At 41.3% G+C, this 23,795-nt stretch overlaps 1 protein-coding gene and 4 non-coding genes across 6 annotated transcripts in view; all 5 read left to right on the forward strand.

Moving 5' to 3' along the window:
• LOC114520399 (helicase domino-like) overlaps positions 1 to 23,795 on the forward strand; it is a 29,002-nt gene that overhangs the window by 213 nt on the left and 4,994 nt on the right. For both annotated transcript variants that reach the window (XM_028540647.1, XM_028540648.1), the window contains exons 2-36: positions 82 to 1,775; positions 1,944 to 2,084; positions 2,667 to 2,874; positions 3,593 to 3,672; positions 4,075 to 4,232; positions 4,356 to 4,439; positions 4,973 to 5,103; positions 5,576 to 5,689; positions 5,809 to 5,894; positions 6,250 to 6,336; positions 6,428 to 6,745; positions 7,416 to 7,526; positions 7,938 to 8,189; positions 8,665 to 8,801; positions 9,168 to 9,234; positions 9,340 to 10,149; positions 10,231 to 10,484; positions 10,823 to 11,025; positions 11,368 to 11,422; positions 11,936 to 12,050; positions 16,028 to 16,339; positions 16,416 to 16,547; positions 16,650 to 16,769; positions 17,538 to 17,591; positions 17,678 to 17,761; positions 18,174 to 18,311; positions 20,272 to 20,307; positions 21,224 to 21,342; positions 21,504 to 21,581; positions 21,959 to 22,148; positions 22,510 to 22,560; positions 22,820 to 22,945; positions 23,026 to 23,079; positions 23,178 to 23,276; positions 23,552 to 23,688. In XM_028540647.1, coding sequence (XP_028396448.1) covers positions 315 to 1,775; positions 1,944 to 2,084; positions 2,667 to 2,874; positions 3,593 to 3,672; positions 4,075 to 4,232; positions 4,356 to 4,439; positions 4,973 to 5,103; positions 5,576 to 5,689; positions 5,809 to 5,894; positions 6,250 to 6,336; positions 6,428 to 6,745; positions 7,416 to 7,526; positions 7,938 to 8,189; positions 8,665 to 8,801; positions 9,168 to 9,234; positions 9,340 to 10,149; positions 10,231 to 10,484; positions 10,823 to 11,025; positions 11,368 to 11,422; positions 11,936 to 12,050; positions 16,028 to 16,339; positions 16,416 to 16,547; positions 16,650 to 16,769; positions 17,538 to 17,591; positions 17,678 to 17,761; positions 18,174 to 18,311; positions 20,272 to 20,307; positions 21,224 to 21,342; positions 21,504 to 21,581; positions 21,959 to 22,148; positions 22,510 to 22,560; positions 22,820 to 22,945; positions 23,026 to 23,079; positions 23,178 to 23,276; positions 23,552 to 23,688 — 6,602 coding nt within the window. In that variant the 5' untranslated portion in view covers positions 82 to 314. The remainder of the gene's footprint in view (positions 1 to 81; positions 1,776 to 1,943; positions 2,085 to 2,666; positions 2,875 to 3,592; positions 3,673 to 4,074; positions 4,233 to 4,355; positions 4,440 to 4,972; positions 5,104 to 5,575; positions 5,690 to 5,808; positions 5,895 to 6,249; positions 6,337 to 6,427; positions 6,746 to 7,415; positions 7,527 to 7,937; positions 8,190 to 8,664; positions 8,802 to 9,167; positions 9,235 to 9,339; positions 10,150 to 10,230; positions 10,485 to 10,822; positions 11,026 to 11,367; positions 11,423 to 11,935; positions 12,051 to 16,027; positions 16,340 to 16,415; positions 16,548 to 16,649; positions 16,770 to 17,537; positions 17,592 to 17,677; positions 17,762 to 18,173; positions 18,312 to 20,271; positions 20,308 to 21,223; positions 21,343 to 21,503; positions 21,582 to 21,958; positions 22,149 to 22,509; positions 22,561 to 22,819; positions 22,946 to 23,025; positions 23,080 to 23,177; positions 23,277 to 23,551; positions 23,689 to 23,795) is intronic.
• On the forward strand, positions 5,132 to 5,199 carry LOC114520766. Its single transcript, XR_003686720.1, has one exon. It is a non-coding gene; the product is annotated as a small nucleolar RNA SNORD18 (small nucleolar RNA).
• On the forward strand, positions 8,888 to 9,006 carry LOC114520765. The gene has a single exon (XR_003686719.1). It is a non-coding gene; the product is annotated as a small nucleolar RNA SNORA26 (small nucleolar RNA).
• Positions 11,223 to 11,290, forward strand: LOC114520767. The gene has a single exon (XR_003686721.1). It is a non-coding gene; the product is annotated as a small nucleolar RNA SNORD18 (small nucleolar RNA).
• On the forward strand, positions 17,151 to 17,218 carry LOC114520768. Its single transcript, XR_003686722.1, has one exon. It is a non-coding gene; the product is annotated as a small nucleolar RNA SNORD18 (small nucleolar RNA).

The raw sequence follows: 23,795 nt of genomic DNA on the forward strand, positions 1-23,795 counted from the left end.
AAATCCATCATGGCGGACCTGTCATATTGAAAATATCGCATCGGTATAAAGCGTTCATTATTATTTTGTTATTGTTTTTAGTTTGGAATTGCAGATTCTGGATGGAATGCTCGATAACGTGCCAGGAATAATGTTTATATGCCGTTCTTTTGGCTTATAATGTCAGAAAACTATAATTTTTTACTTGTTAATTGCGGATATTCAGCGCTAAAACATACTTCTGGTGTTTTATCCTGTGTGAACTATTCAAAAAGATTATTGGCATTACTTTGGGTGTTGTTTAACAATTGAATTTTGCTATATTTACTGGGATTATGGCCCACCAGCCTGGAATGGGCCGTGGTGTTGGTCCAGGAGGTACACCATATAACTTTGACCCCATGCACCAGGAACAGCATATGCAGGCCCACATGCAGTCACCTCGTCCAGAACATTTTCCACCCACAAGTCCAATTTTTACTGGTACCCCCACATTGCCAGGTCCTGTTACACCATCTTGTACAACGCCACCCATGGGCACAACCAGTATCCCCCGATATCCCCTACGATCACCCACGCACCCAATGTATCAAGGAGATCAACACCGTGTTTCTCCTGTGAGCACTCGGAACGTTATGGATCCTGCTTTACAGATGCACTACCAGTATTCACCATATTACCATGGCCGACGACCCAGCTATTCTGAGGAGCAACCCATAACCTCATCCACTGGTGCCACACACCAACTTCCTAGTTATCCTGTAGGTGTTTTATCTCAGCAAATGCCAACTGTACCACCTTATCCCACTCCAAATATACCAAAACGTACCCCGCAAGTGAAGGGTGGGACAAGACGCAATCCTGGCCTGAAGATTGACTTCTCTCCATCAAAGGCAACAGAAATGGGCCACGAAGGTTATACCCCTACAAGCTCACCATATCCCCCACCGATGTTGAGATCCCCTGCATATCCTGGTATGTCCCAAAACATAGCTATCCCTGGAAATGCCAGTGAAGAGGTCAAAGAACTAAGGCGGAAAGTGGTTGAATACTTTTATCAAAACATAGAAATTGTGAAAAAACGATACCAGCACAGCTTACAGGAGCTGTTCTTTCTACAGCATGGTGGAAACCTTGTCGATTTTCACCACTGGAGACGCAAACCAACCCAGCAATGGATTAATTTCCAGGCCACGCATAAACTCGAAGATGACATTGATTTCTATGTAACCTCAAGTCCGATGGAGAATGCTCAGGTTCAGAACATCGGCAATGATTACATTGCTCTACAGCATAAGTTCTATCCTGGAAATCTCCCGGCAAATACCCAACAGGGGAAGATGATTTCTGCAAGAGGCATGGAGTTTCGAAATGCTCAACGATCTCAGAGTCTTCATGCCACGGCTCGTGCTCCTAATAATCCTATTGGGGGCCATATAGACCTTGCAAGTTCTAAACTTTTTATGTCCAAGGATGCTAATTTCGGTGCAGCTTTGAACACTCAGCGAAATAGGAGGAATACTCAAAGTAGTGCACAGGATGATCTAGCGAATGCTAGGGCGCTCGCATTTAACAACTCGAAAGAAGATATAGTGCTTGAAGCCAAGCGTGAAGCAGACATTCTGAAGCAGGTTTCAGAACTGAGGAAAGAGGGACTGTGGTCTGCAAAGCGGTTGCCAAAAGTGCAAGAGCCTGGACGCAATAAGTCACATTGGGATTATGTCTTGGAAGAGATGGCATGGCTAGCGACAGATTTTGCTCAAGAAAGACGATGGAAAAAAGGTGTTGCCAGAAAGGTATTTTTGTTTTTCTGAAAATAGCTTTTTGGGGCTTTTTTGTCATAATACTTTGTGTGAGGTTTGTTGTGACCTCAAATGTTTCCTTTGAGGCCTTTCTTTGTGTGAGGGTCTAGTGCAAAGAGTTGATAAAGAATAATATATGACTGCTCAATGATATGTTTTTAGCTTAGCAAAGCTGTTTTGAGATACCATCAAGAAATTAAAACAAAAGAGGTCAAAGCAGAGAAAGAGTCGACTGTGAAACTGCAGAAGATTGCAAGCAGCATTGCAAAAGAAGTCCGTCAGTTTTGGCTGAACATTGAGAAGGTATTAAGGAAAACTATGCCGTTCCTTGTTGATCTAAGGCTGTTTTTGTAACCACTTACATGCCATAAGGATGGTTGCTAGAAAGCTTAATTGATGGGAGGGGTTTATATTCATATATTCAGGTTTACATAGCATTGAAACATTCACTTTCCCGATTAAAGGTGTGGTACAGTCTGTGATGTAAACAAACACTTTGCTTACATTTTGAATCCATATATTTCCAAAAATATCAAAACATTTGACGCACTTTTAGTTTGCTATACTTTTAATTGAATATGAGAGAGAGTTTGTGTTCAGAGATGTGCGAAACATGTAAAATTTGAGTAGTTTCGAAACAAGTAGACTACCGGTTGTCATAAGTAGAACCGATGCACAGAAGTAACTGTTATCCCTCTTTAAACTAATAAGCATCTTCAAGGCTAGGGCCTTGCTTACCATGCTTATTATTAGGTGACCCTTCATATATAGCTGCTGTAAAAAGTAAAAACATGATTGTTAAAGTATCTCTTGAAAAACAAACCAAGGTGTGGTGAAGTTTAAACTTTATTTGACTCAGGAAGTAACGGTTCTCATTCGAACTAGGTTGTGCAATACAAGGTTCAGAGCCGAATTGAAGAGAAGCGAAAGAAAGCGCTTGATGTTCATTTGAATTTCATTGTCGGGCAAACAGAGAAATACTCGTCATGGCTTGCGGAAAGCTTGAAGGAGTCTAAACCATCCAGCAGCGTTGCCAGCTCTGTGGCATCTTCGACTGCAGCGTCTTCTCCCATGTCCTCAAGACAGGATACAGGTGGGTAGCGTGTGTGTTTAGGGGGTATAATGAGGATGGGGGGGGGGATTTATGTAAATCATTTTCATGTGGAGGTTTGGTTCCAAAGGCTGCTTAATCCAAGACCTGTGGCATTTTTGTTATTCGGGTCATTTCAGGTAGCCAAGAGCAACATGCTTCTTAAAAACTCGTTCAGGATCTTTTTTAAACCTGAGTGAATCCTGTCAGGAGCAACATTTTCTTAAGATTATAATGCATCCATATAGGATCCACTATTTAGGTAGCTTGACTGTGTGGGGCTGGGCCGTCTGTATCAAGCCCATTTAGCTTAAACAGTGGATAAGTCAAAATTAAATAACACTCTTACATCTCTCTTGAATGAGTCAACTTGAATTTTATGCACTAAGTATATAGTTGTAAACAGTATCATTGTATTAAGGTTAAAAAGATATATTTTGTCTGTTGAATAAAATGATAGACTTGCTTTCTATTTTGAACTTATCCACCGTTTAAGCTAAACAGGCTTGATAAAACCGGTCCCTGGGGTAAATTGTAGGTTTGTGGTAGTGGGGGGGGGGGTACAAGATGTTCAACAATGTCACATTCAGCATTTGTTGAGGATGATGTTGGGCCCACTGAACTATAAGTAAACTGAATAGTTACAGGAGATTGATTCAGTAACTTCTGTGTTGTGAGGTGAAATAAGTAAACACATAATAAAGTGAAAAACCTGTTCTAGGTGATGAAAGTGATCTGGATATCACAGACGAGAGCGATGATGAACAAACAATAGACGTTGAAGAATCCTACGAGACCAAGGTATTTGCAATCTCACATGGCTGTTTAAATTAAGGTTGTGAAAAGATTGTAGTCATTGTGTTATAGGAGGACCATCAGGGCTGTATCACAGGAGGCATTGCCAGCTGGGAGGGGGACTCACCCCTTAAGTGTGAGGGGGTCACCCACCCCCCAGTTTGTTACAATATTTTGAAAAGTCAATCTTCTTCAGACAAAATCAAAGACTTTGATAAACAGTTTGAAACAGTTTTCAAACTATTAATTTGACCCACTCCCCACCTATAAGAGCCAATTAAGGTCCTAATTGACATATTATTAGCAGCTTTAGAAAGTTGCCATCATATTTCAGCACACGTTTTCAACTAAAATCGTACTGTATTACAATTGTTTATGAGTCCCGCATTTCCTTTTAAACTTTGACAGGAGTTCATGAGTGCTGAAGATGAAATCTCTGCATTGCAACGGGAGAGCGAAATCCCCATTGATGATCTGCTTGAAAGTTTGCCGCTTGAAATGTTCACGGAACATAAGTCGGACTCCGAGAAGGAAGGCGATGAAGACAAGGCTGACGATAAAGACAAGTAAGTTTGAACGAATATAGTCAATATACTGTAGAAAATCTGGTGGTACAAGGAGGTAGATGTTATAAACAGTCCTCCAAGGCTGCTTTCAATCTAAGTAGTCGACTTTCTTTTGCTTTTAAGGGCTGAAGGAAGTTCGTGTCAGGACGGGGATGTACCATCGACGTCTCAGGAGGGTGGAGAAGCAATTGCTGACGATGAAGTCACGTAAGAATTAATTGTAAACAAATTACAAACAATTGTAAACATATTTTGTCCGATGTTTTTGCCGTCCTTTTGCGCTAAAACGTCTGGCGTACTGACGAGTAAACATAAGATAAGTTCCAATATAACCAGGAAGCAGCGTGGCAGCGTCTTCAAACAACTTAGCATCAAATGTAGTACAACAACTGCCTAAAATAGACAAAACACTCCTCGGCGTTTCGAGCTGAGGGCCTTCGTCACGAAAGTTAGTATGAAAACTAACTCTCCATACTAACTCTCCTAAGGTCGAAACGTCGAGAAGTGTTTTGTCTATTTTAGGCAGTTGTTCTACCACATTTGATGCTAAAATATTAGGAAGATGTTCCCTATGTAAAGCATGGGGCGAGAACGTCAAAGACGACGTGAAAACACTGAGAAAAAATGGCGAATACATAACCGACGTCATGCGTCTATATATGGGCATGCCACGCCATTTATTCGCCATTCTCACGTGTTCTTCGTCGTTCACGTCCTCATGGTAAAACTCGCTATTGTAGCGACGGTGATGACGAGTTTGTACTGCGCGATACGATGGTTGTTGCCGACGATGAAGGAACCTTAGATGAAGAAGAAAAGATGGAGAACACAGAAGATCATGCCGAGGAAATATCGCAGCTTGAGCAAGAAGGTACTTGGTGTAGGCTCTATATTTTGTCCCGCTATGATGATTTGCTTTCGGTCCGTGTTTCTGACATTTGTTTGAAGATTTGAAAGCTCTGAGTGGGTCTTTCTAGTTATTTCGCGAATTTTGTAAACCAGGGGCCAGTTGTTCAAAGCTACTGTAGGTTAGCGCTAACCCCGGGTTAATTTTTAATCCCGAGTGTGTAGTTTATGTGCCTCTGAAACCAATGTTCGTTTTAAAACGTTAGAAAATATGATTTCTATCGATCCTGAAAATATTTATGAAAAAAGACATTCAACTTTGTAAACAAGCGATTAAAAAAATTCATGTTAAGATTTGCTTGAACCCAGGTTTAAGATAACCGGCTTTTGAACAACAGGCCCCTGGCTTACAAGGTTATATAGGCGATCTGACTAATTCCGTGATATCTACGGTCGAACTAGCGATATATGATAATCGTCGATTATTCTCCATTCAGGCGAGTTACCAATCGAGGAACTTCTTAAAAAATACGTTTGCGGGACAGCCGAGGATCGTGAGGATCCTGATGAGATATGGAGGGGTGAAGAGAGTGAAGAAAGCTCTCAAGAAGGTTAGATGATTGAAGTTCCGTTGACAAAGGTCGTGAACAAGAGGGAAACTACACCTCAGCTTATTTTATTGGGTGGAAAATATAAGCCATGTTTGACCTCTGAGTTTGTGTTCGTTTAGATTCAAGTGAGTCTGAGGAGGAAGGTATGGAGTGTCTATTACAAAGTGATAACGACCAGGAGACGACGCCAGCAACTAACACTCACGTAAGCATCGCTAGAAGTTGTAAAAAAATCCCTAAAATATTTACACCGTACCGTACTTTTGTGGTCGTTGACATGGTAGTACGGCTTGTAGAGCAATTGGACCAATTACCCAGAGTAACACCATGACAATGTTAGTTCGCCTGATTCCAAACACACACACACAATCAATCATTGTATTGTAAGAATGTTTAGTTTTTGATGATAGTCTCTCCAAACCAGCATGTTATCCTTATACCCAGCTGTGGAGTTGGGGCTGCTTTCCATTTTCGTCAAAAAACGCGACAGTGGAGAACAGCACTTAGGGCAAAATAACAGTCACCAACCTAACTACACATCTATGCGATCCTTTTTTCAGTCTGAAAGTCCTAATCAGGAACTCAACGACGCCGCAGCCACGGCAGAAAGCCTACAGCCAACTGGTTACACGTTAGAAACAACGGAGGTTGGTGATCTCAATGGTTAAGGTGCTTAGAGTCCAAGAACTAACTATGCATCTGAGTGATCTGACTGTATGCTGCGTCTTCTTTCTGTAGGTGAAGACACCAATACCATTCTTATTACGTGGTGGTACCTTGCGTGAGTACCAGTACATTGGTCTCGACTGGCTGGTCACGATGTTCGAGAAACGGCTGAACGGTATTCTGGCGGATGAGATGGGTCTCGGCAAGACGATCATGACCATCGCGGTGCTCGCGCACCTTGCATGCGAACGAGGCTGCTGGGGACCGCACCTGATCGTCGTGCCGACGAGCGTCATGTTAAACTGGGAGATGGAATTTAAGAAATGGTGCCCGGGGTTCAAGATCTTGACCTACTATGGCAGTCAGAAAGAACGGAAAATTAAAAGAACGGTATGGTTGACATAATAATAATATCCTTATTAAACTTCGCCAGGCCGTATGTTTTTCGCATTTTACGACATTTCGCCTTCAAACTTTGCAGTTTTACAACTTTTTGTACCGAGGTTGGTACCCTCTTTCTGGGCCTAATAAATTTCAGGTCATCTAATGGTCTATATAATCAAAATTATGCCTGGTTTATCGTGATTATTGAAACGAGTCATTTTCACCGATAAGAAATTGTCCGGTTGTAAATGTGTCTTTATTTCTATATTCAAATCGGTCACATATTCTATCACATCAGCCACCTTGACATTTCCACGACACTTACGACTTAATTGAAACCAGGCATTTCGGGGTACGTACAGTAAGTCTTTTGAACAGGAGTATGCACAGTCATAGAAACAAACATACATTACGTGAATGCAAGGATGTAGGAACAACCGCGCTTTTTTACTTCGGCTATTTCATCGAGGCTAGGCTTTTGGGAGAACTCGTTTCCATCAAGCCTTATCTGATAGCCAAAAAACAAGATGCTCTTTTAAAACCCATTAGAAATCTCTTATGATTCTGATGGATCCTGTCAGGAGCAACACACGATGTGGTGAGGTTAAGAGAGGCGAAATGTGCATGGAACTGAAGGAATTTCTGTAGTTTTATGTTTCCTGTATTCTGTTCTCAGGGTTGGACCAAGCCAAATGCGTTTCATGTTTGCATCACGTCGTACAAGCTCGTTGTTCAAGATCACCAATCGTTTCGCAGGAAGAAATGGAAGTACTTGATCTTAGACGAGGTACAATTGATGCTTACGTGACCTTTACCTGTACTCTTTATAACCGACTCTACGTTCTAATGTAAAAAGTTAACTTTAGATCAGTACATTTGTGCGCGCACCATCCAGTCCTTATTTTAAGATCAGTTCTTCAGGGCACGCACTATCTTAGTAGCTATCTAGCTCGTATTGTAAGATAAGTTCCATGACCGTTAAACACCATCCACCCTTCATAATAAGATCAGTATCATAGGGTGTGCATTCTGCCCTTACTTCATTCAAAATCAGTACTTGGCAGAAGCAGCATCCAGATTTTATCTTGAGATCAATACGAGGTCTTATTTCAAGACCTTCGTGGCGGCAGAAGTGGCACCATCCAGTCATTTTTTTGAGATCAGTTTAACATACATTTTCTTGTTGTTATGTCTCTAGGCTCAGAACATCAAAAATTTCAAATCGCAACGATGGCAGTACCTTCTAAATTTCAACACGGAGCATCGTCTCTTATTGACTGGCACGCCTTTGCAGAACAACTTGATGGAGCTCTGGTCTTTGATGCATTTCCTAATGCCTCATCTCTTCGAGTCTCACAAAGACTTCAAAGATTGGTTCTCGAACCCGCTGTCCGGTATGATCGAGGGCAGCAGCGAGTACAATGAAAATCTCGTGAAGCGACTTCACAAGGTGAGCCAGCGGCACACTTCAATACAAGGCAGGTCTGTGTGTAAGCTAGCCACTGCAGCTCGTTAGCGCTAACCCTGCATGGGTTAATTTTTAATCCCGAGTGTGTAGTTTATGTGCCTCTGAACCAATGTTCGTTTTAAAACGTTAGAAAATATGATTTTTGTCGATCCTGAAAATATTTATGAAAAAAAGACATTCAGCTTAAATGGAGTATTTCGTTAAAAATATAATGGTCTTTCAATCTCTAGGCCATTAAACCCGCAGTTCGTTTTGCACGCCTCTTGTACATACTTATTCAATTTTAATTATTTCTGATGCTCAAGATTATGAACACGGCCTCCATAAAAATCTTCGTTTAAAACCCCTGTTTATTAAATTGGCAATTTCAGCGCAAGTGATTGAATTCCTTGTGGTATTTATTATACTGCAACGGTTAAAACACTCTCATTGTTCGTGTTCTTGCTTTGCAATTCAGGTGCTGAGACCGTTCCTATTGCGACGTTTAAAATCCGAAGTCGAGAAACAAATGCCTCAGAAATACGAGCACGTGATCCGATGTCGGTTGTCGAAACGTCAGCGAGTTCTGTACGATGATTTCATGTCTCAAACCAGGTAGGTTCTCGTAGGGTCTCGTGAGTACTCGTCATCGTGCCGACGGCTTTTTGCTGAAAAACCATATGGCTATTCTGTCGAGGCAAGGGTTTTTGAAAGATCTCTATTTCATCAACTCGTATCAGATAGCCAAAAATTAAAAACGCTCTTTAAAAACCCATTAGATCTTTTGTAGTTCTAGTGGATCCTGTCAGGAGCGACATGCAAGTAAAATGCAGTCTTTTTCATTTGCGAGAACGTTTTGATATAGATTTGACATGAACGCAAGCGTTTATCAACAAGAAATTTTTTACATGTCGGACATTTTGGCGGGAAAATGTTCAAAATATAAAAGCTTTGCTAATATTTTGTTTTTTCTTATACAAGGACTAAAGAAACGCTTGAAAGCGGTCATTTGCTAAGTGTTATCAACATTTTGATGCAGTTGAGAAAGGTTTGTCCCATTTTGAAGATGGTATCCGACCGTATGTTCATTTAAACTCGCAGTTCTTTTTGACAACTATACGTCTCAACCTGCATTTGAACATCGTTCATTTAGGTCTGCAACCATCCAGATCTTTTTGAGCCCCGACCGACAGTGACCTCGTTGAAGATGACTGGGATAGTCTACACTACTGCCTCTCTGGTCCTCACGGCCTTAGATCAGAATCCGCTGAACACAATCAGCCTTCAAAGTATGAACTTTTTGCTTACCCAACTCGAGTTTACGTTGAGCGCCTTTGCGAGCCATCGCGTCCGACAGTTACAAACGCCTCAGGCATTGATCACAGAAATCGACAGCTATGCGGTTCCAGAAACCCCTTTACTCTTTCCCGTGAAGTTTGAACACAGTGCGCAGTCGCAAAACGGTCACGTGTTCAATCATGACAACCCACCAGGACCGCCTAGTTTTCAGAAGCTCAGCGGCACTGATACCGCAAAAGGAAGGGGGAACACCTACCCTGAACCTGAGACACTCTGCCCCGGGTACGCCGGACACAAGTACACCCCTCCCTCTGAACAAGATTACTACAATGCTTTCAACTCATCGGAGGGTGCCGCGGATCCCTACGCTACCCCCCTGGGGACGTCAATGTTCGCTGAAATGCGGGATGGTGGGTTTTCGACCCCTGTCGGACAGGTTACCGGAGAAGTGAAACAGATGGATAATTTATCGTACAATACCAGGACTTTGTTGAAAGCCTCGAGGAGTCTGAACACGGGCGAGGTTCGAGCGTACGGAAGCATGAACGGTCATGTGGGGGTAAACTCTGCGGCCATTCTGGAACAGAAGAAATTACTTGTGGAGAAAGCCGCTGAAAGTGCGCCTAACAAAGGGCTCAGTTTGGGCACGTCACCATTCATGCTGGTAAGTTTCTGATTGTGATTTTAGTAAACAGGGAATTGTTACTAATAAGACGATCATTGACAAGCTGTTCTCTCCTTGCAGCCTCGTCTCGAAGAAAAGCGTTTCCACGCACGTCAAGACAAGCTCCGTTTCCTGGCGGCCGTAAACGAACGGCGCTGCACGGCTCAACCCGTGTACGGCCAAGATTTGCTGCGCTCCGTGACGGTTCTAAGAAATCCCATGGAGCAATCTTGGAGCAAGACCTCAAGCCATAGACCTTCGATATGCGAAACGCTTCAGACGATGACCAAATCCCCGCAAGAACGCATCGATGAGATGACGGAGATTGTTAAAAGGTTGGTTAAAGTTGTGGATTTAATGTTGAATTTATTGGATTCAGTATACAATTACAGATAGGAGCCCCCTCCCTCCCTAGAAAATCGTATGAGCCCTCCCCCACATGCACTTTTGTGGCGGTGAAACGCGGGTGAAAGTCGCCACTCTAATTTTTAACATCCCTAACACGATGATGAGTTGCTTTCGGTCCGTGTTCCGACGTTCTGTTTGACGATTTGAAAGCTCTGAGTGTTTCTGGGACCCCTGTGCCGGTTGTGTTAAGTTCAGTGAACTCATGGTTGAGTTTCGAGCAAGTCTTGAGACAAAGCTTGATAATTTCTCCCCCTCCTCCCTGCAGGTTTGTGTTCACCATCCCGGCCGTATCGTCACAGCGCATACACATGCATACTAGTCACCCACCGCCCTCGCACCTCACGAGACAGAGACACATGGAGGAACGCTTGCAATCCGAACTCTCCGACAAGATGGACATCTTACATCCGATCATTCGCGGCCAACTGCTGCAGTTTCCTGAAGTCCGTCTAATACAATACGACTGTGGTAAGAAGTGCATTTAAACATTATTCATAAGTTCAGTAATAGCTACACGTAGTTTTAAACCAACCAAAATAGCATTTCAACACCCACAGAATTTGGTCTAGATTGCTTTCTCTTTTGGCGAAGGAGACTTATCCTAAAAATGGATGAGTCTCCTTCTTAAAAAGCAGGATACATTGTGTATTTCGATCTGTTTTGTCCCGCTATGATGATTTGCTTTCGGTCCGTGTTTCTGACATTTGTTTGAAGATTTGAAAGCTCTGAGTGGGTAAAACGTGTGGTTTGGTAAAAGAGCGCGATTTGTATTAAGCGCGTATCTAAATCGTGCGCCTCTTTTCTTTCCAGGAAAGCTTCAAACGTTAGATCTCTTGCTGAGGAAACTGAAAGATGAAAAACACAGGTTTGTTTTTAATGCGTCTCACGCCTCCGTGTCTTCACGAAAGATACCGGTCAGCCTGGCGATGCCTGGTCCAGTGAACTCTAATAAATAACTGGAGCGATACCTCCTCGTTGTTTTTCTGGGAGGTATTAATAAATTATATAAAGTCCCGCGAATTTTGGCTTCACAAAAGCAATGAAGAGGTATCGTTTCAGTTATTTATTAGAGTTCACTCGCCTGGTTTCCATTTAGTTTGTAATTTGTCGGGAACAAGTCATTTTCGCCGATGAAAAATAGTCCGGATGTAAAATATGTCTTTATTTCTGTATTTAAATCGGTCATTGTTGACTGCACACTCATAGAAATATTCTCAATCACATCAACCACCTTGACATGTTCACGATACTCATGATTAAATGGAAACCAGGTATTAGGCACGCCAGTCAGACAATGATATAAATAGTCCCCTTTGGTTTACATCAATTTTACCATCGGTCAAATTGCTGAAAATACGGAGTTTTTGTTTTAATATAGAGTCCTGATCTTCACCCAGATGACTAAAATGTTGAACGTTTTGGAACGATTTCTCAACCATCATGGTTACCTTTATCTCCGTCTGGATGGCACCACGCGTGTGGAACAACGACAGGTAGGTTGAGGGAGGGACTGGGAGGGAGGGGAGGGGGAGGAACTGGGAGGGAGTTTGAACGGCAGTTCAAAAGGCCTGTATCATACATAGGTCGGATGAAACCTAGTTTAATTAGCTTTAATAACTCGGTTCTTATCGCAGTGGTGCCGTCGATGTTATTTTTCTGCGCGGAAAAACCCTCAAAAATATATATCAAGTATTAATTATACTTCGTGTATATATGGCGATGGTTTAATTCGGATAGACAGTGGTCACTTGGAATCAGAAGGGTACACTATAGGATACAAACTCTTTCGAATCTTACTTGTTCTCGAGAGTCCACATCCAACTGAAACAAAGTGACCATTGTCAATCATGAATGTCATATAATCACCCGCCGGGTAATGAGATTACGACGCGATAATGCCGATTAGGGCAGTTAATCGTATAATCTGGAACCGAATAATCTGGTACAATCTATAGGCCATCCATTCAATGACTCATCATAACAGATCAAAACAGATCAAGCAAAAGCCGACATCCCTGCATGCCAGCCATATAATCCGTATTCAAACTGTTCAATGAAAATCTCAAATCTCACTTCTTCCAAAAACCAATTATTTTTTGAAAAATATACCACACTTTCGAATTCGAAAATAATATATTTGATATCTACTCTTTTATACATACATATTTTTAGCCTATTTACAAATTTGTTTAATAAATATTCATCATTTCATTTAATTCCAAATCCCTATTAATAGCTATCTCTCTATGAATGTGTCTAGTCATGATTGTTCTCACTGTCTCGTATTAACCAATCAGAATGCGCGTGACAGCTGGGGGTCTTTGCGGACGTCATGTCTTTATGAATTTTTCAACACTTCCGACCTTGCTTAAATTGTACTTTTCCAACGCGTGTTCGGAATTTTCCAATCCTATCACTTCACGTGAACTTTTGCGTTTATACAAACATCTCACAACATCAAGTGGTTATCATTCAAATTTCAAGTCAAGTCCCAAATGATGTCTGCCAAACCGCAAACAATTTCCAACCAAGTTCTTGTGTACGTGCGGTAACCTGACAAACTCGTCATTCTTGTTGGCGATTTCGACCAAAAATTCAGTCTGTGAGTTCGCTGGTATATAATAACCAGTTAAGCCAGTTGAACCGGCTAACAGAGCTGGATAAAACGCCACAAATATCCGCTATACAGCGCCCGTTTTCTAATGGCTTGAAGCAAAGTTACATCAAGTGTTTCTTGTTCTCTTTAAATTTTTTCTTTAGTGTTAATACGAGTCACGACATCGTTAAATATGTGACGCCATTTCACTAATCTCCTATTCTTTAGAATACTGTTTCCAGCCAAACAATGTTTCGAAAAACCGCCAAGCAATTTTAGAATTGAGTATGTTTTTTTGTGCAGAGTCAATGTTTTTTATTCCACTATCGCGTCTAAAAAGGATTTTAAAAACAATTCTTAATAGGCAGAAGTAGCAAACGCGCCTTACTTAACCAGAAACGGTCGTTATAAAGAGCGGGAAAAAGTTCCGTAAAATTTCCAACTTGAAATTGAAAAGATATTAAATGCACTTATTTGCTAGAAAATATTTCAATTTTCTATTACTTAGCCGATACCGGAGAAAAATGATCGGTTCCTGCTTAATACTGTTTGTGATACAGCATATGTAAAGTCTATCTAAACATCTGTTTGACTTGCTGTCACTTTGAATTTTTTTAAACTAAATAGGCATAACATGCAACACAGTGCTATAATTGTTTGAAATGGTTATAAATTTTAAAGACGCGTTAGAACATGGACCTGGCGCGCATTTAAACTCTGCGAGCATATGATAGGACACATTCTCGAGTTCCCCAATGCATATGGGGCATTTTTCCAAAACATCGCTTGGCTGGAAGTACAACCCCGAACAGACACAGATCATCATAGAGTCTGTTGTGGTTTTGTATTTAGTTGATTTCCGCTAGATCATAAATTAGTACACGTCGGTGTACTTTTTCAACAAAAGAGATTCCGTTCTCGAACTTGCGTCCGAGATCTCGTCCAAACTGCTGTCCGAGTTCCGTCTAGAATTCGGTCTAGAACGTCTGTTCTCTTCCTCGACCGATTTCACGATTTGTACGCTTCCAGAAACGACTCCCGATACTAATGCGCCCACCGAGACGACTCCGACCAACACTGCTGCGATAAGAACCATTTTATAAAAAAAAGAAAGATTTGAGAAACTGTTCTTCCGACTTTGTTACACTCTGAATCACCGTCTCTGTTTTGCCGTCCCTCGCTTTCGAACCGACCTTTAGTATCTTCCGATGTGGGTTAAATTATGCCATAAATTACTACGTTTGCATAAATTAGATGTCGATGATATATATTTAGATATGCTAATCTATTATTCGTGCGTTCATTGGTGGGCTGTGGGAATTATATGCAATCGATTTTGTGCAATGTCATTGCCGGCTCAAATTACGGCTAAAATTATCGGGACGTTATGTTGCAATTTTTGAAACACGTATTATGATTGGTTGGTGGTCTGACGAAACCAACTGTCAAAATATTGAAATATGTTGTGAATGTTACAACCGTGGATAATATAATCAACATTTCGAATTTCACCCGAAAAATATGTCACTTAGTCTCTGCTGGGGTTTGAGAAACATTACATGCTTTGAACACATATAAAGAACTTCTAGATCTGTTTTTTCAAATACATGTATGACACAATTTGGTGTTATCAACAATGATCGACTTCGCAGTATAATGCTATATTCGGTTCACGTTCAAGTGATGCATACTGGCGAGTTATATGATATTATCCTCGATATTACCACTTAACTCTATAAGACTTTCAATTTCGCCATTCCTCTTCCCGTCTTGCATAACCAACCAAGCAATCCAGTTAACAATAGATAAAGCTTGGATATTCAAAAATATATCTTGATATTCATAAAATCGATGATTTGCCTAGCATATTAAGGAAAGGACTTTTCTAAAGTCGAAAGGCGTAAACTGTCGGTACTTCTGCAGGAAATATTTAACATACCTCACGCGAGCATGCGATAGTGCTCACGTGTTCCCGGGATTTTCCCAGGCCGCAGTTTTCACGTGAGCCCATTGTTTTGGGTACTTGAATCTTGCAAAGTGCAACGTGCGATCCGACGGAAAAGAAACTAAAAACGTCCATTTTCGTTTCCGAAGAAAATTATAATTACTCTATTATTATGTGACGTGCTAGTGCAAATCAATCGAAAAATATCGGGCAAAATTGACAGGTTGGCTTATTTAGTGTAACACAAGGAACGTATTCATTTGACCCTATTTCTATTAATTGTGATTTGATACAGGACCTTAAAAAATGTTTGTTATGCGTGCTTGCTTGCTTGCTTGCTGTGTGGGTTTATTCATAACAATGTTTTGATATCAGTCACAGACAGTTGACTTCAATATGAATAAATAAATCTCTAGTGTTTGGGAATATCGTATTAAACTTTAGGTTTCCGTGTAAAACTGTCATATGCGAACCAGAGAGGCCAGTCATTTCTGAATTCTGGACACAATAATTGCCGCTTTGCCCGAGCGCACGTAACATTAATCTTCTCATCCTATATGTATACACAATTTTCAATTTCACGGCGTGATAAAGATTAGGTCACACTTGGGCTCATTCGAGAATGTATGTAAAATTCACATATAAACATAAGTCACATATAAAAAAGCGACCATGTCTGCCTCACAAGTAACTCTGTGTTATCCAACAAAGTAGAATGATAAGGGGATTAGAGCTGGGAAGAAGGGATTACAAGGGACAGGTTGGGACAAGATTGAAGTAAAAATTTCACCCTAAGGGTTTCTTTAATTTTATGCCAGAAAAACACAGCAAATCATCAACAGAATTCAACCCTATGTATCTGTTCAATCGTTGATTTCATAAGTACACGAACAACGGCATCTAAAAAGATCCGACTCCGTTTATTTCAGGTTTTAATGGAGCGATTTAACAACGACAAGAAGATCTTCTGTTTCATCTTGTCGACGCGTAGCGGTGGAGTGGGGGTGAACCTCACCGGGGCAGACACGGTGATCTTTTACGACAGTGACTGGAATCCGACCATGGACGCGCAGGCGCAAGACCGCTGTCACAGGATAGGGCAGACTCGGGACGTTCATATTTACCGACTGATCAGCGAAAAGACGATCGAGGAGAACATATTGAAGAAAGCTCATCAGAAGAGACTGTTGGGTGAAATTGCTATCGAGGGTGGTAACTTTACCACCACTGTCTTACGGGAGGTAAGGTTTGTGGTTTGGGAGCAGAAAATATTCTTTCCGGGCGGCAGGTTTTATTAAGACGATGTTGTATTTTCAGAGCACCGTTCGCGATTTGTTCTCCATCGACGAGTCCGGTACAGATTTCCAAGAAATTGTCTCCGCGGATAAAAGCAAAGAAGAACAGAATGCTGGGAAGAAAAATCCCAAATCTCAGAACGCTTTTGAAGAGGTGTGTTCGCGATATGGGTTCTGCCTTTTAATAACTTCTGCCACTTCTCGTCAAAAAAAGTTCCTGGCTTTTTTTTGACACGGGCATTTTGTTTTTTTCCAGGCTTTAATGAAAGCTGAGGACGAGCAGGATGTGAAGGCAGCGTCGCTTCTCAAGGCTGAACAGGACGCCGAGCTGGCGGAGTTTAATGAAAGTATTCCGCTTGATGATGAAAACTCTGCCGTAAGTTCTTTATATGAAAAGCGCTGAACATTTTTGAATTCCTGGGGCCAGTCGTATAAAAGAGTAGTTAACTTTTAACTGTAGTTAGGGACAGAATTGGCCACTCTCAGAGTTGTGTATCTCTGTGTTAACTAGGATTTAACTATGCAAAATGTACTAGAGGTTTAGAGGGTCTTAATTTCGAGTGGTATTGTTATACACACTTCAAATTCAAGCCAGGAACAGTTGATGGAAAAATGAGTCAACTATAGGTCCTTCGGCAGGAATCGAACCTACGCTTTTGCGATGCCGGTGCAATGCTCTTGCCCCTGGTGCAAACGTGTGCTTTCCTGTCGAATGACTACCGGTGCATGGTGTGAGTGGAAACGACTGCGTTGTGTTCTGCGATGATGATTTGCTTTCGGTCCGTGTTTCTGATGTAAATGTGACGATTTGAAAGCTCTGAGCAGATGTAATCGATACTACGGGAATGAGAATAGTTTCAAGTTGGGGCTAGTTTTCAAATAAAAATCCATTTTTCGGTTAGAACAACTTAATAACTCTCGAAGGATTCTTTATCTCGGTTTTAAATTTATGTCAAAGCTATAGTTCTTATAACTAAACATAATCACAAAATTTCAAGTAGTTTCATAAAGAATAACAAAAGATATAATCGATTAAATACTGCAGAATTGATTTCGATTTCCAGCAAAAACGTTCTGAGCGCTTATTAGCTAAAATGCCAGCTTGAAGTTACTTGGTCTAAATATATGACTTGTTCTATTTTAGAATGGTCAAGGCATCTCTAAAGTTGAAGAGGAGCTCAGAGAGTTAGAAAGTCAGGTACGGTTCAAGATCGATCTCTGAAATTCTAATCGCAATACAGTACGGTAGGAGATTCGGAGTTGATCATTCTATTTATTTTTTAGCTCTCTGGTGTGGAAAGATATGCCGTACATTTCTTCGAATCCACGCAAACCTTTGCTACTGAGGAAGAGCTGGATATTGACCAGGTAATATTGAAATATGAAGTTTGTTTTCTACCTAGAGACTTGTTTCTTTGGCAACAAGAAAGCTTAGTTGAATAGTTTTCTTAGGCCCTGTTTATACCATACCGGATTCGCATGGTCACGATATCAAAACTAGCCATGTCAGATGTAGTGTAATGATAACACATATTGCTTTAACATGATCTGCTAAATGAAAAAGTTCTGGGGACAGTGATACCGTAACACAACTTAAACTGGTGTCCTGACCATGTGAATCTAGTATAGTGTTAACGGGGTTTTAATGCCTTGAGTAATACATAATATATTATTTTGACTGCGGCAGCCGGCTATTTTTGTATATTAAAGTATTGAATGGACCTGAAAAAATCTCTGTCACTTCACATTTATTGACATGCATTTATTTCCATTCGTATAGAAGAAGCTTCAGCTCTCTAAAAAGGACTGGGAATTGGAACATATACAATCGTTGAAAGACGAAAAAGAGCGGCGCGCCGTCGCAGAGGACTTGGACGAGAATCTGGAGATCACCTACACCACTGAAGAATCACGACAGGTTAAGAAATCTAAGAATAAATCTACTAATTCTAGGAAAGAACGGGCAGGAAGTGCTAGTTCTAAGAAACCGCCGGACAAACCTAACGCAAGCTCTAAGATCAAACCGCAGACCAAGCCTAGCGCGGGCTCACAAGCTTCTACGTCCGCAAAACCGCCGAGCGAAACTAGTGCAGACTCTCAAGGCTCGGTCGCACCCAGACCCACCAGGAGCACGAGGCGTAGCGGGGGCGCAAGGCGTAGCGACAGTTTAGAACAGGGTGATGTGTAGGGATACAGGAGGACGCAATGAGGTTGCGGAGATTGCGGGGTATCGGATCCCTAAAAGGGCTTTAAAGTAAAGGGCTCTGGCCATGTGTCGCCATATATCCTAGCGTTACCCAGGGGGGTAAATAAAGGGAGCGACTGCATGTTCCCTGTGTGATATTGTACCGAAATTATTCATCATTGTGATGAATTTCACGGGAGCAGAAGGATGTACCAAGTCCAATTCTTCATAATTTAATGGCTACGAGACTTTTGGCACTTTTGAACGTTTATTGGTTCAATTATCTGCTGGAGTGAAGAAAGATCTCCGACCTGAGCAGACGCATTCTTTACGTAGAATATCGATTTGATTATAATCCAACCAAGTATTTTGGTAAATAGCTTATGCCTTAGAATGAAATAGGTAGAGAAAAAACCCAGTTGAGTTCAAAGGCTTACGTCCAGTAAGCATTGATAGGGATGAATCACTGACCTATATATTAGAGCGCTCAGTCCATCTAATATAGGTCAGTTGGATGAATGCATGTTCGCTAAATATTCAGTGCATCGTCTTCGGCTCCCGAAAGATTCATAAGTATAGATTGAGTTGAGCCTCTGAAGCCCGAACCGTCTTACAGTTAGTTTTGCGAATTCCGACATTCGTGGACTGTCTAAATTAAGAATTGCCTGTTAAATTCCATGAATTTATCTATTTGTAAAAGATCTGAAGATTTCCTGGATAAAAATATATTTTTGCAAACAAACGGCGTGTGTGGATCTTGTCGTCTCATTATTCTAGATTGCCTCTCGTAAAACAAGTCATTGAAGTCCGCTTTTTATCCAGCATTGCTTTTTCTGGCCCTGTGTAGCTACAGAAGAAACAGGAGATCTCGTGAACTATCGGTTCTTTTCACTGCTTGTTGGATAAAGCGACTTCGTTGATCAAACGTCCGTCTTTGCAAGGTTGTTGGTGTCCAAAATGTCTGTTATGGCTTGCTAAGTACATTAGGAAACGCGTTTAGTCAAGTAAATCACACAAATATCCTCCTGGCTTTTGAGTTTAAGTTGAATAATTGAAGCACGGTTTTACGGTTTCTTTAACGAAGTTGGGGAAAGAAATATTCTTGTAAGTTACCTGGAATTGGCACAATGTTTTATTAAAACAACTTGTTTGTTCCTGAGTTGGCAACTAAAACTGCATTGCAGTAAATAATTTTAAAATAAACTAACTTAGTAAACGTTCGCCTTTGAGGAGATCAAACTCAATGTCCTCGTAGCTGGCTCCCTTAGTAAAATAAGCTTCATGATTTCCAGGGGACGATGGTTAACGCTAGAATACAGGTCCATTCCATTTGAATACGGCGTTTTGGCACCACAATACCTTGTGAAAATGGTCTGTCGAAAGAGGCATACACTAGGATAATGATACTTTGCAAGCCACACAGGCCGTTTGGACAACCGCCATTCGCGGGGGGAAGGTTTGAGCATTACATTTTCTCGAAATTTGAACAGACAAAAACCTTCAACGGATTCTCCACAATTTGAAAGCTCAAATCAGTCCTCAGTTGAGTCATCTCAAAGCATGAGAGATAAGGGGGGGGGGGCGGATTGGCCGAACGTTTTTGTTTTGATCGCGCCAATGATTTTTTACAAATGAGAAATTTTGAAAGATTTTTGAATATTACTAATATGTTGACTGAAATGTATTTTCAAAGGAATTTGTGGACGAAGTGACTGGAGAGGAAATGCCGGTAGGTCTTTGTTTCAAATACTGCTTGTGAAATCAATTTGACAATCGGCTGGGTTGGACTATCCTGACTAGTCCTTAAGCTGCTTATTCAGTGTTTCACTTTCAACCTTCCTCAATGTCAGTTATCAATCAGTACTGCTAGTCTGACTAAGTGCTGACTGTTGCTACTAATCTAGCCTGACTAGTCTAGTACTTACTGCTTTGCATTGTTTTATTTAGTGTTTCACTTTCAACCTTCCTCAATGTCAGTTGATCATTGCAGTACTGCTAGTCTGACTGAGTGTTGACTGTTGCTACTAATACTAGCCTGACTAGTCTAGTACTTACTGCTTTGCAATATTTTATTCAGTGTTTCACTTTCAACCTTTCTCAATGTCAGTTGATCATTGCAGTACTGCTAGTCTGACTGAGTGTTGACTGTTGCTACTAATACTAGCCTGACTAGTCTAGTACTTACTGCTTTGCAATGTTTTATTCAGTGTTTCACTTTCAACCTTCCTCGATGTCAATTGATCATCGCAGTACTGCTAGTCTGACTGAGTGTTGACTGTTGCTACTAATACTAGCCTGACTAGTCTAGTACTTACTACTTTGCAATGTTTTATTCAGTGTTTCACTTTCAACCTTCCTCAATGTCAGTTGATCATTGCGATACTGCTAGTCTGACTGATTGATGACTGTTGCTACTAATACTAGCCTGACTAGTCTAGTACTTACTGCTTTGCAATCTTTTGATTTGAAGATAAATCGATCTTGATATGAAATATACAGAATAAAATTTGTATTATGCTATCATATTTCGGAATTACTTTAATTCTTTGCTGTCTAAACATTGACGTTAACTGCGATGCAATCTCTGCCACGCCCAAAGGCGCTAGCCACCCCTATATCCAACTTTCCACCCTATTATGTTCTAGTTGTGGCGACCACCAACCCCACCCTGCGATGTCGAACCTTTCGTGGACCATGCACAGAACTTCATTTACGAATCGACGCCATTGCCTGAAATCCAGTTACCTCGCGAGACACGCACCAGGTTAGTAGAAATAAGCTCCTGCACGCAGGCAGGATTAAGGCGAGATGAAGGTATTTGAAAGCGCTTTTCTACCAAGGCGTTGTGGGGCAGGGAAGGGGGCAACTGTCCCGTGAGATATTCCGGTTGTCCTTGATTCGGTATGATATATTTTATAAATTCAGGCGTTATCTTGGAGAGTTTAAGAAACATGGGAAACGAAGCATTTCTACCTTCAGACTTCCTTACAAAGATTCTGTCAGGTAAAAATCCGTTTATTCATCAATATTGCGAAATGGATCCATTTAGCTCGTTTATCAAAGGATTCCTTTCTTCTCGGTAAGAGACGATTTTGAGAGAGCTCGTTTACACTTGCAATTTTTGCTGAGATTACGTGTGCGATTTTCTTCTTTTGATAGATGTGATTGAGTAATAAGTCACGAATGCTCTGATTAATAAGAGCTCTCATTTGAACATCAGTAACTAATTCACTCGTTCACATCTATCAAAGGAAGAAAATCGCAGCAAGTAAACGGGCCTTTAAATTATCCGTTTTCAAGCTTCACACTCAGCTTTCGAATGCTCAGGAAAATCTGACAGATCTCTTGCTCAAATCTTTCATTCATCTCTCGATTCCCAGGCGTCGTCTTCGTAAACCTCATTCGATGTTTGATCGCCGAGCATTGGAAGCCTTCTTCAAGAATCGTCGTAATGCTTTGAGCAACGCCAAGAAAGCGAAGATGAAGCTAACGAAACAACAGCCACAACAACCTCAACAACAACAACACACCGTTCCTGCCGCTATGAGGCAGCAAGGTGATATACAAATGGTAGGTTCGATTGATAAACAAGAATGGTTTCATTACGTTCATTCTTGGGTTCAATGTGAAGTCGTAGTTTCCAAAGGTGGTCAACTCGAAATTGAGATTCTGTAATCGGCATTCTTTTAATACTTGATGCGTTGGCTTTATCATTGGTTATAAATATGAGCAATTTTGTATCAATGGTTCACTCCAGTGCTGCAGAATATCCAACCATTTAGACTGACCACCTCCAAAATCACTGATAGAAGTGTAATGAAACTTAGCAATAGTGCAAGATTATACCAGTCAGTGTAACTATGCACACTCCTATGCTAAAGTCGACAGCCTACAAACGTTATTGTGATATCATGTCCATTACTAATTTCAGGTTGACACAGGACCAGAATGGTTTGTCCATGAAGACTGGGCCTTGCTCCAGGTAATAATAAACGCTTTCTCAACTCACAAATACGATGTTGTCAAGAAGCGTCTGAACAGCTCGTAACGGCTTTTGAGCTCGCAACAATCTGTGATTCTGAAGTTATTTATTTTTCCCAGCTTGGAACTCCATAAATATAATCATAATAACAAAGTTTGTTGCGTGTAGAATCGTTAAACCCTGCAAGTTTCACGTGTCAAAAGGACAACCTTTGCACTAGTAGCCAGCCATGTGTTAACTCCCGTTCCATTTCTCTCAGGCTGTTCATTACCTTCAAGAAATGCCGGTGGACTTGACAATCACAGATCTTGGCCACACGCCGAACTGGCTTCTCGTCAGCGACATCGTTAATGCTTCCAGTCGTACATACAGAACTGCCAGACAGGTATGTGCTCGGTACCGTACTCCAGAATGCCTAAGCGAGTGCGGTCAGATTTGATGTAATGTTCTTTCCTTTCCTTGCAGTGCCGAGATCGCTACGTGAATGTGGTAATGCCCAGAGAGGAGGGTAAAGTTCCGGTAAGATATATCGTATAATTAAGAGATGATAAAACTGGAAAAGGATTCTTTTCGTGGGTGTGAAAGATCATTCTTCAATCATCCTCTTTTCTTTCCAGTTAATCGACGAGAATCAGAAGAAAATGAAGACCAAGCTCAAAGCACCTTATGCCCCACCAGACTATTCTGCCGTTTCCGGGAACCAGCCACTCCCCAAGGTACAACACTGAATCTGTTGAGACTCCCCCCAAAACCCCTCTTGATAACCCCCCCCACTGACCTTAAGTATAGGTCGGTGTCCTCCTCCCCTCTGTAGTTGTCCCCTCTTCCTGTTGTTGTCTCCCCCCCCTTTGTAGAAGTTGCCCTCTCCCCTCTGTAGTTTTCTCCCAAACCTCTGTAGTTGTCCCCTTTCATGTTTACAACAAGGAAAATTCTGCATCTCACCCGCATGTTGCTAAAATGAAGATTTGATCTCTTAACATCTCTTTGCTAGCCAAAGGATGGACAGGGAACCAGGCTTCATGGCATTCAGACGAGTGATGGCGGTCGCTCAAGCACCTTACATCATTCCTCCGTCTTTGATCTCGTTAGGAAAACGTCGGTGAAACGAAAGCCAAGTGTTAAACAAAGGTCTCGGGATAACGAGTTTCATTCAGGAGTTGAGTTTAGTCGGGAGTATAGAGAGAGAGTAGGGTAATGTTGGGTACAGTAGGATAGATTGGAGTAGTAGAGTAGGA

Source organism: Dendronephthya gigantea, unplaced genomic scaffold, assembly GCF_004324835.1.
Source record: "Dendronephthya gigantea isolate DGI-Jeju-01 unplaced genomic scaffold, DenGig_1.0 000016F, whole genome shotgun sequence".
Taxonomy (NCBI): Eukaryota; Metazoa; Cnidaria; class Anthozoa; order Malacalcyonacea; family Nephtheidae; genus Dendronephthya; species Dendronephthya gigantea.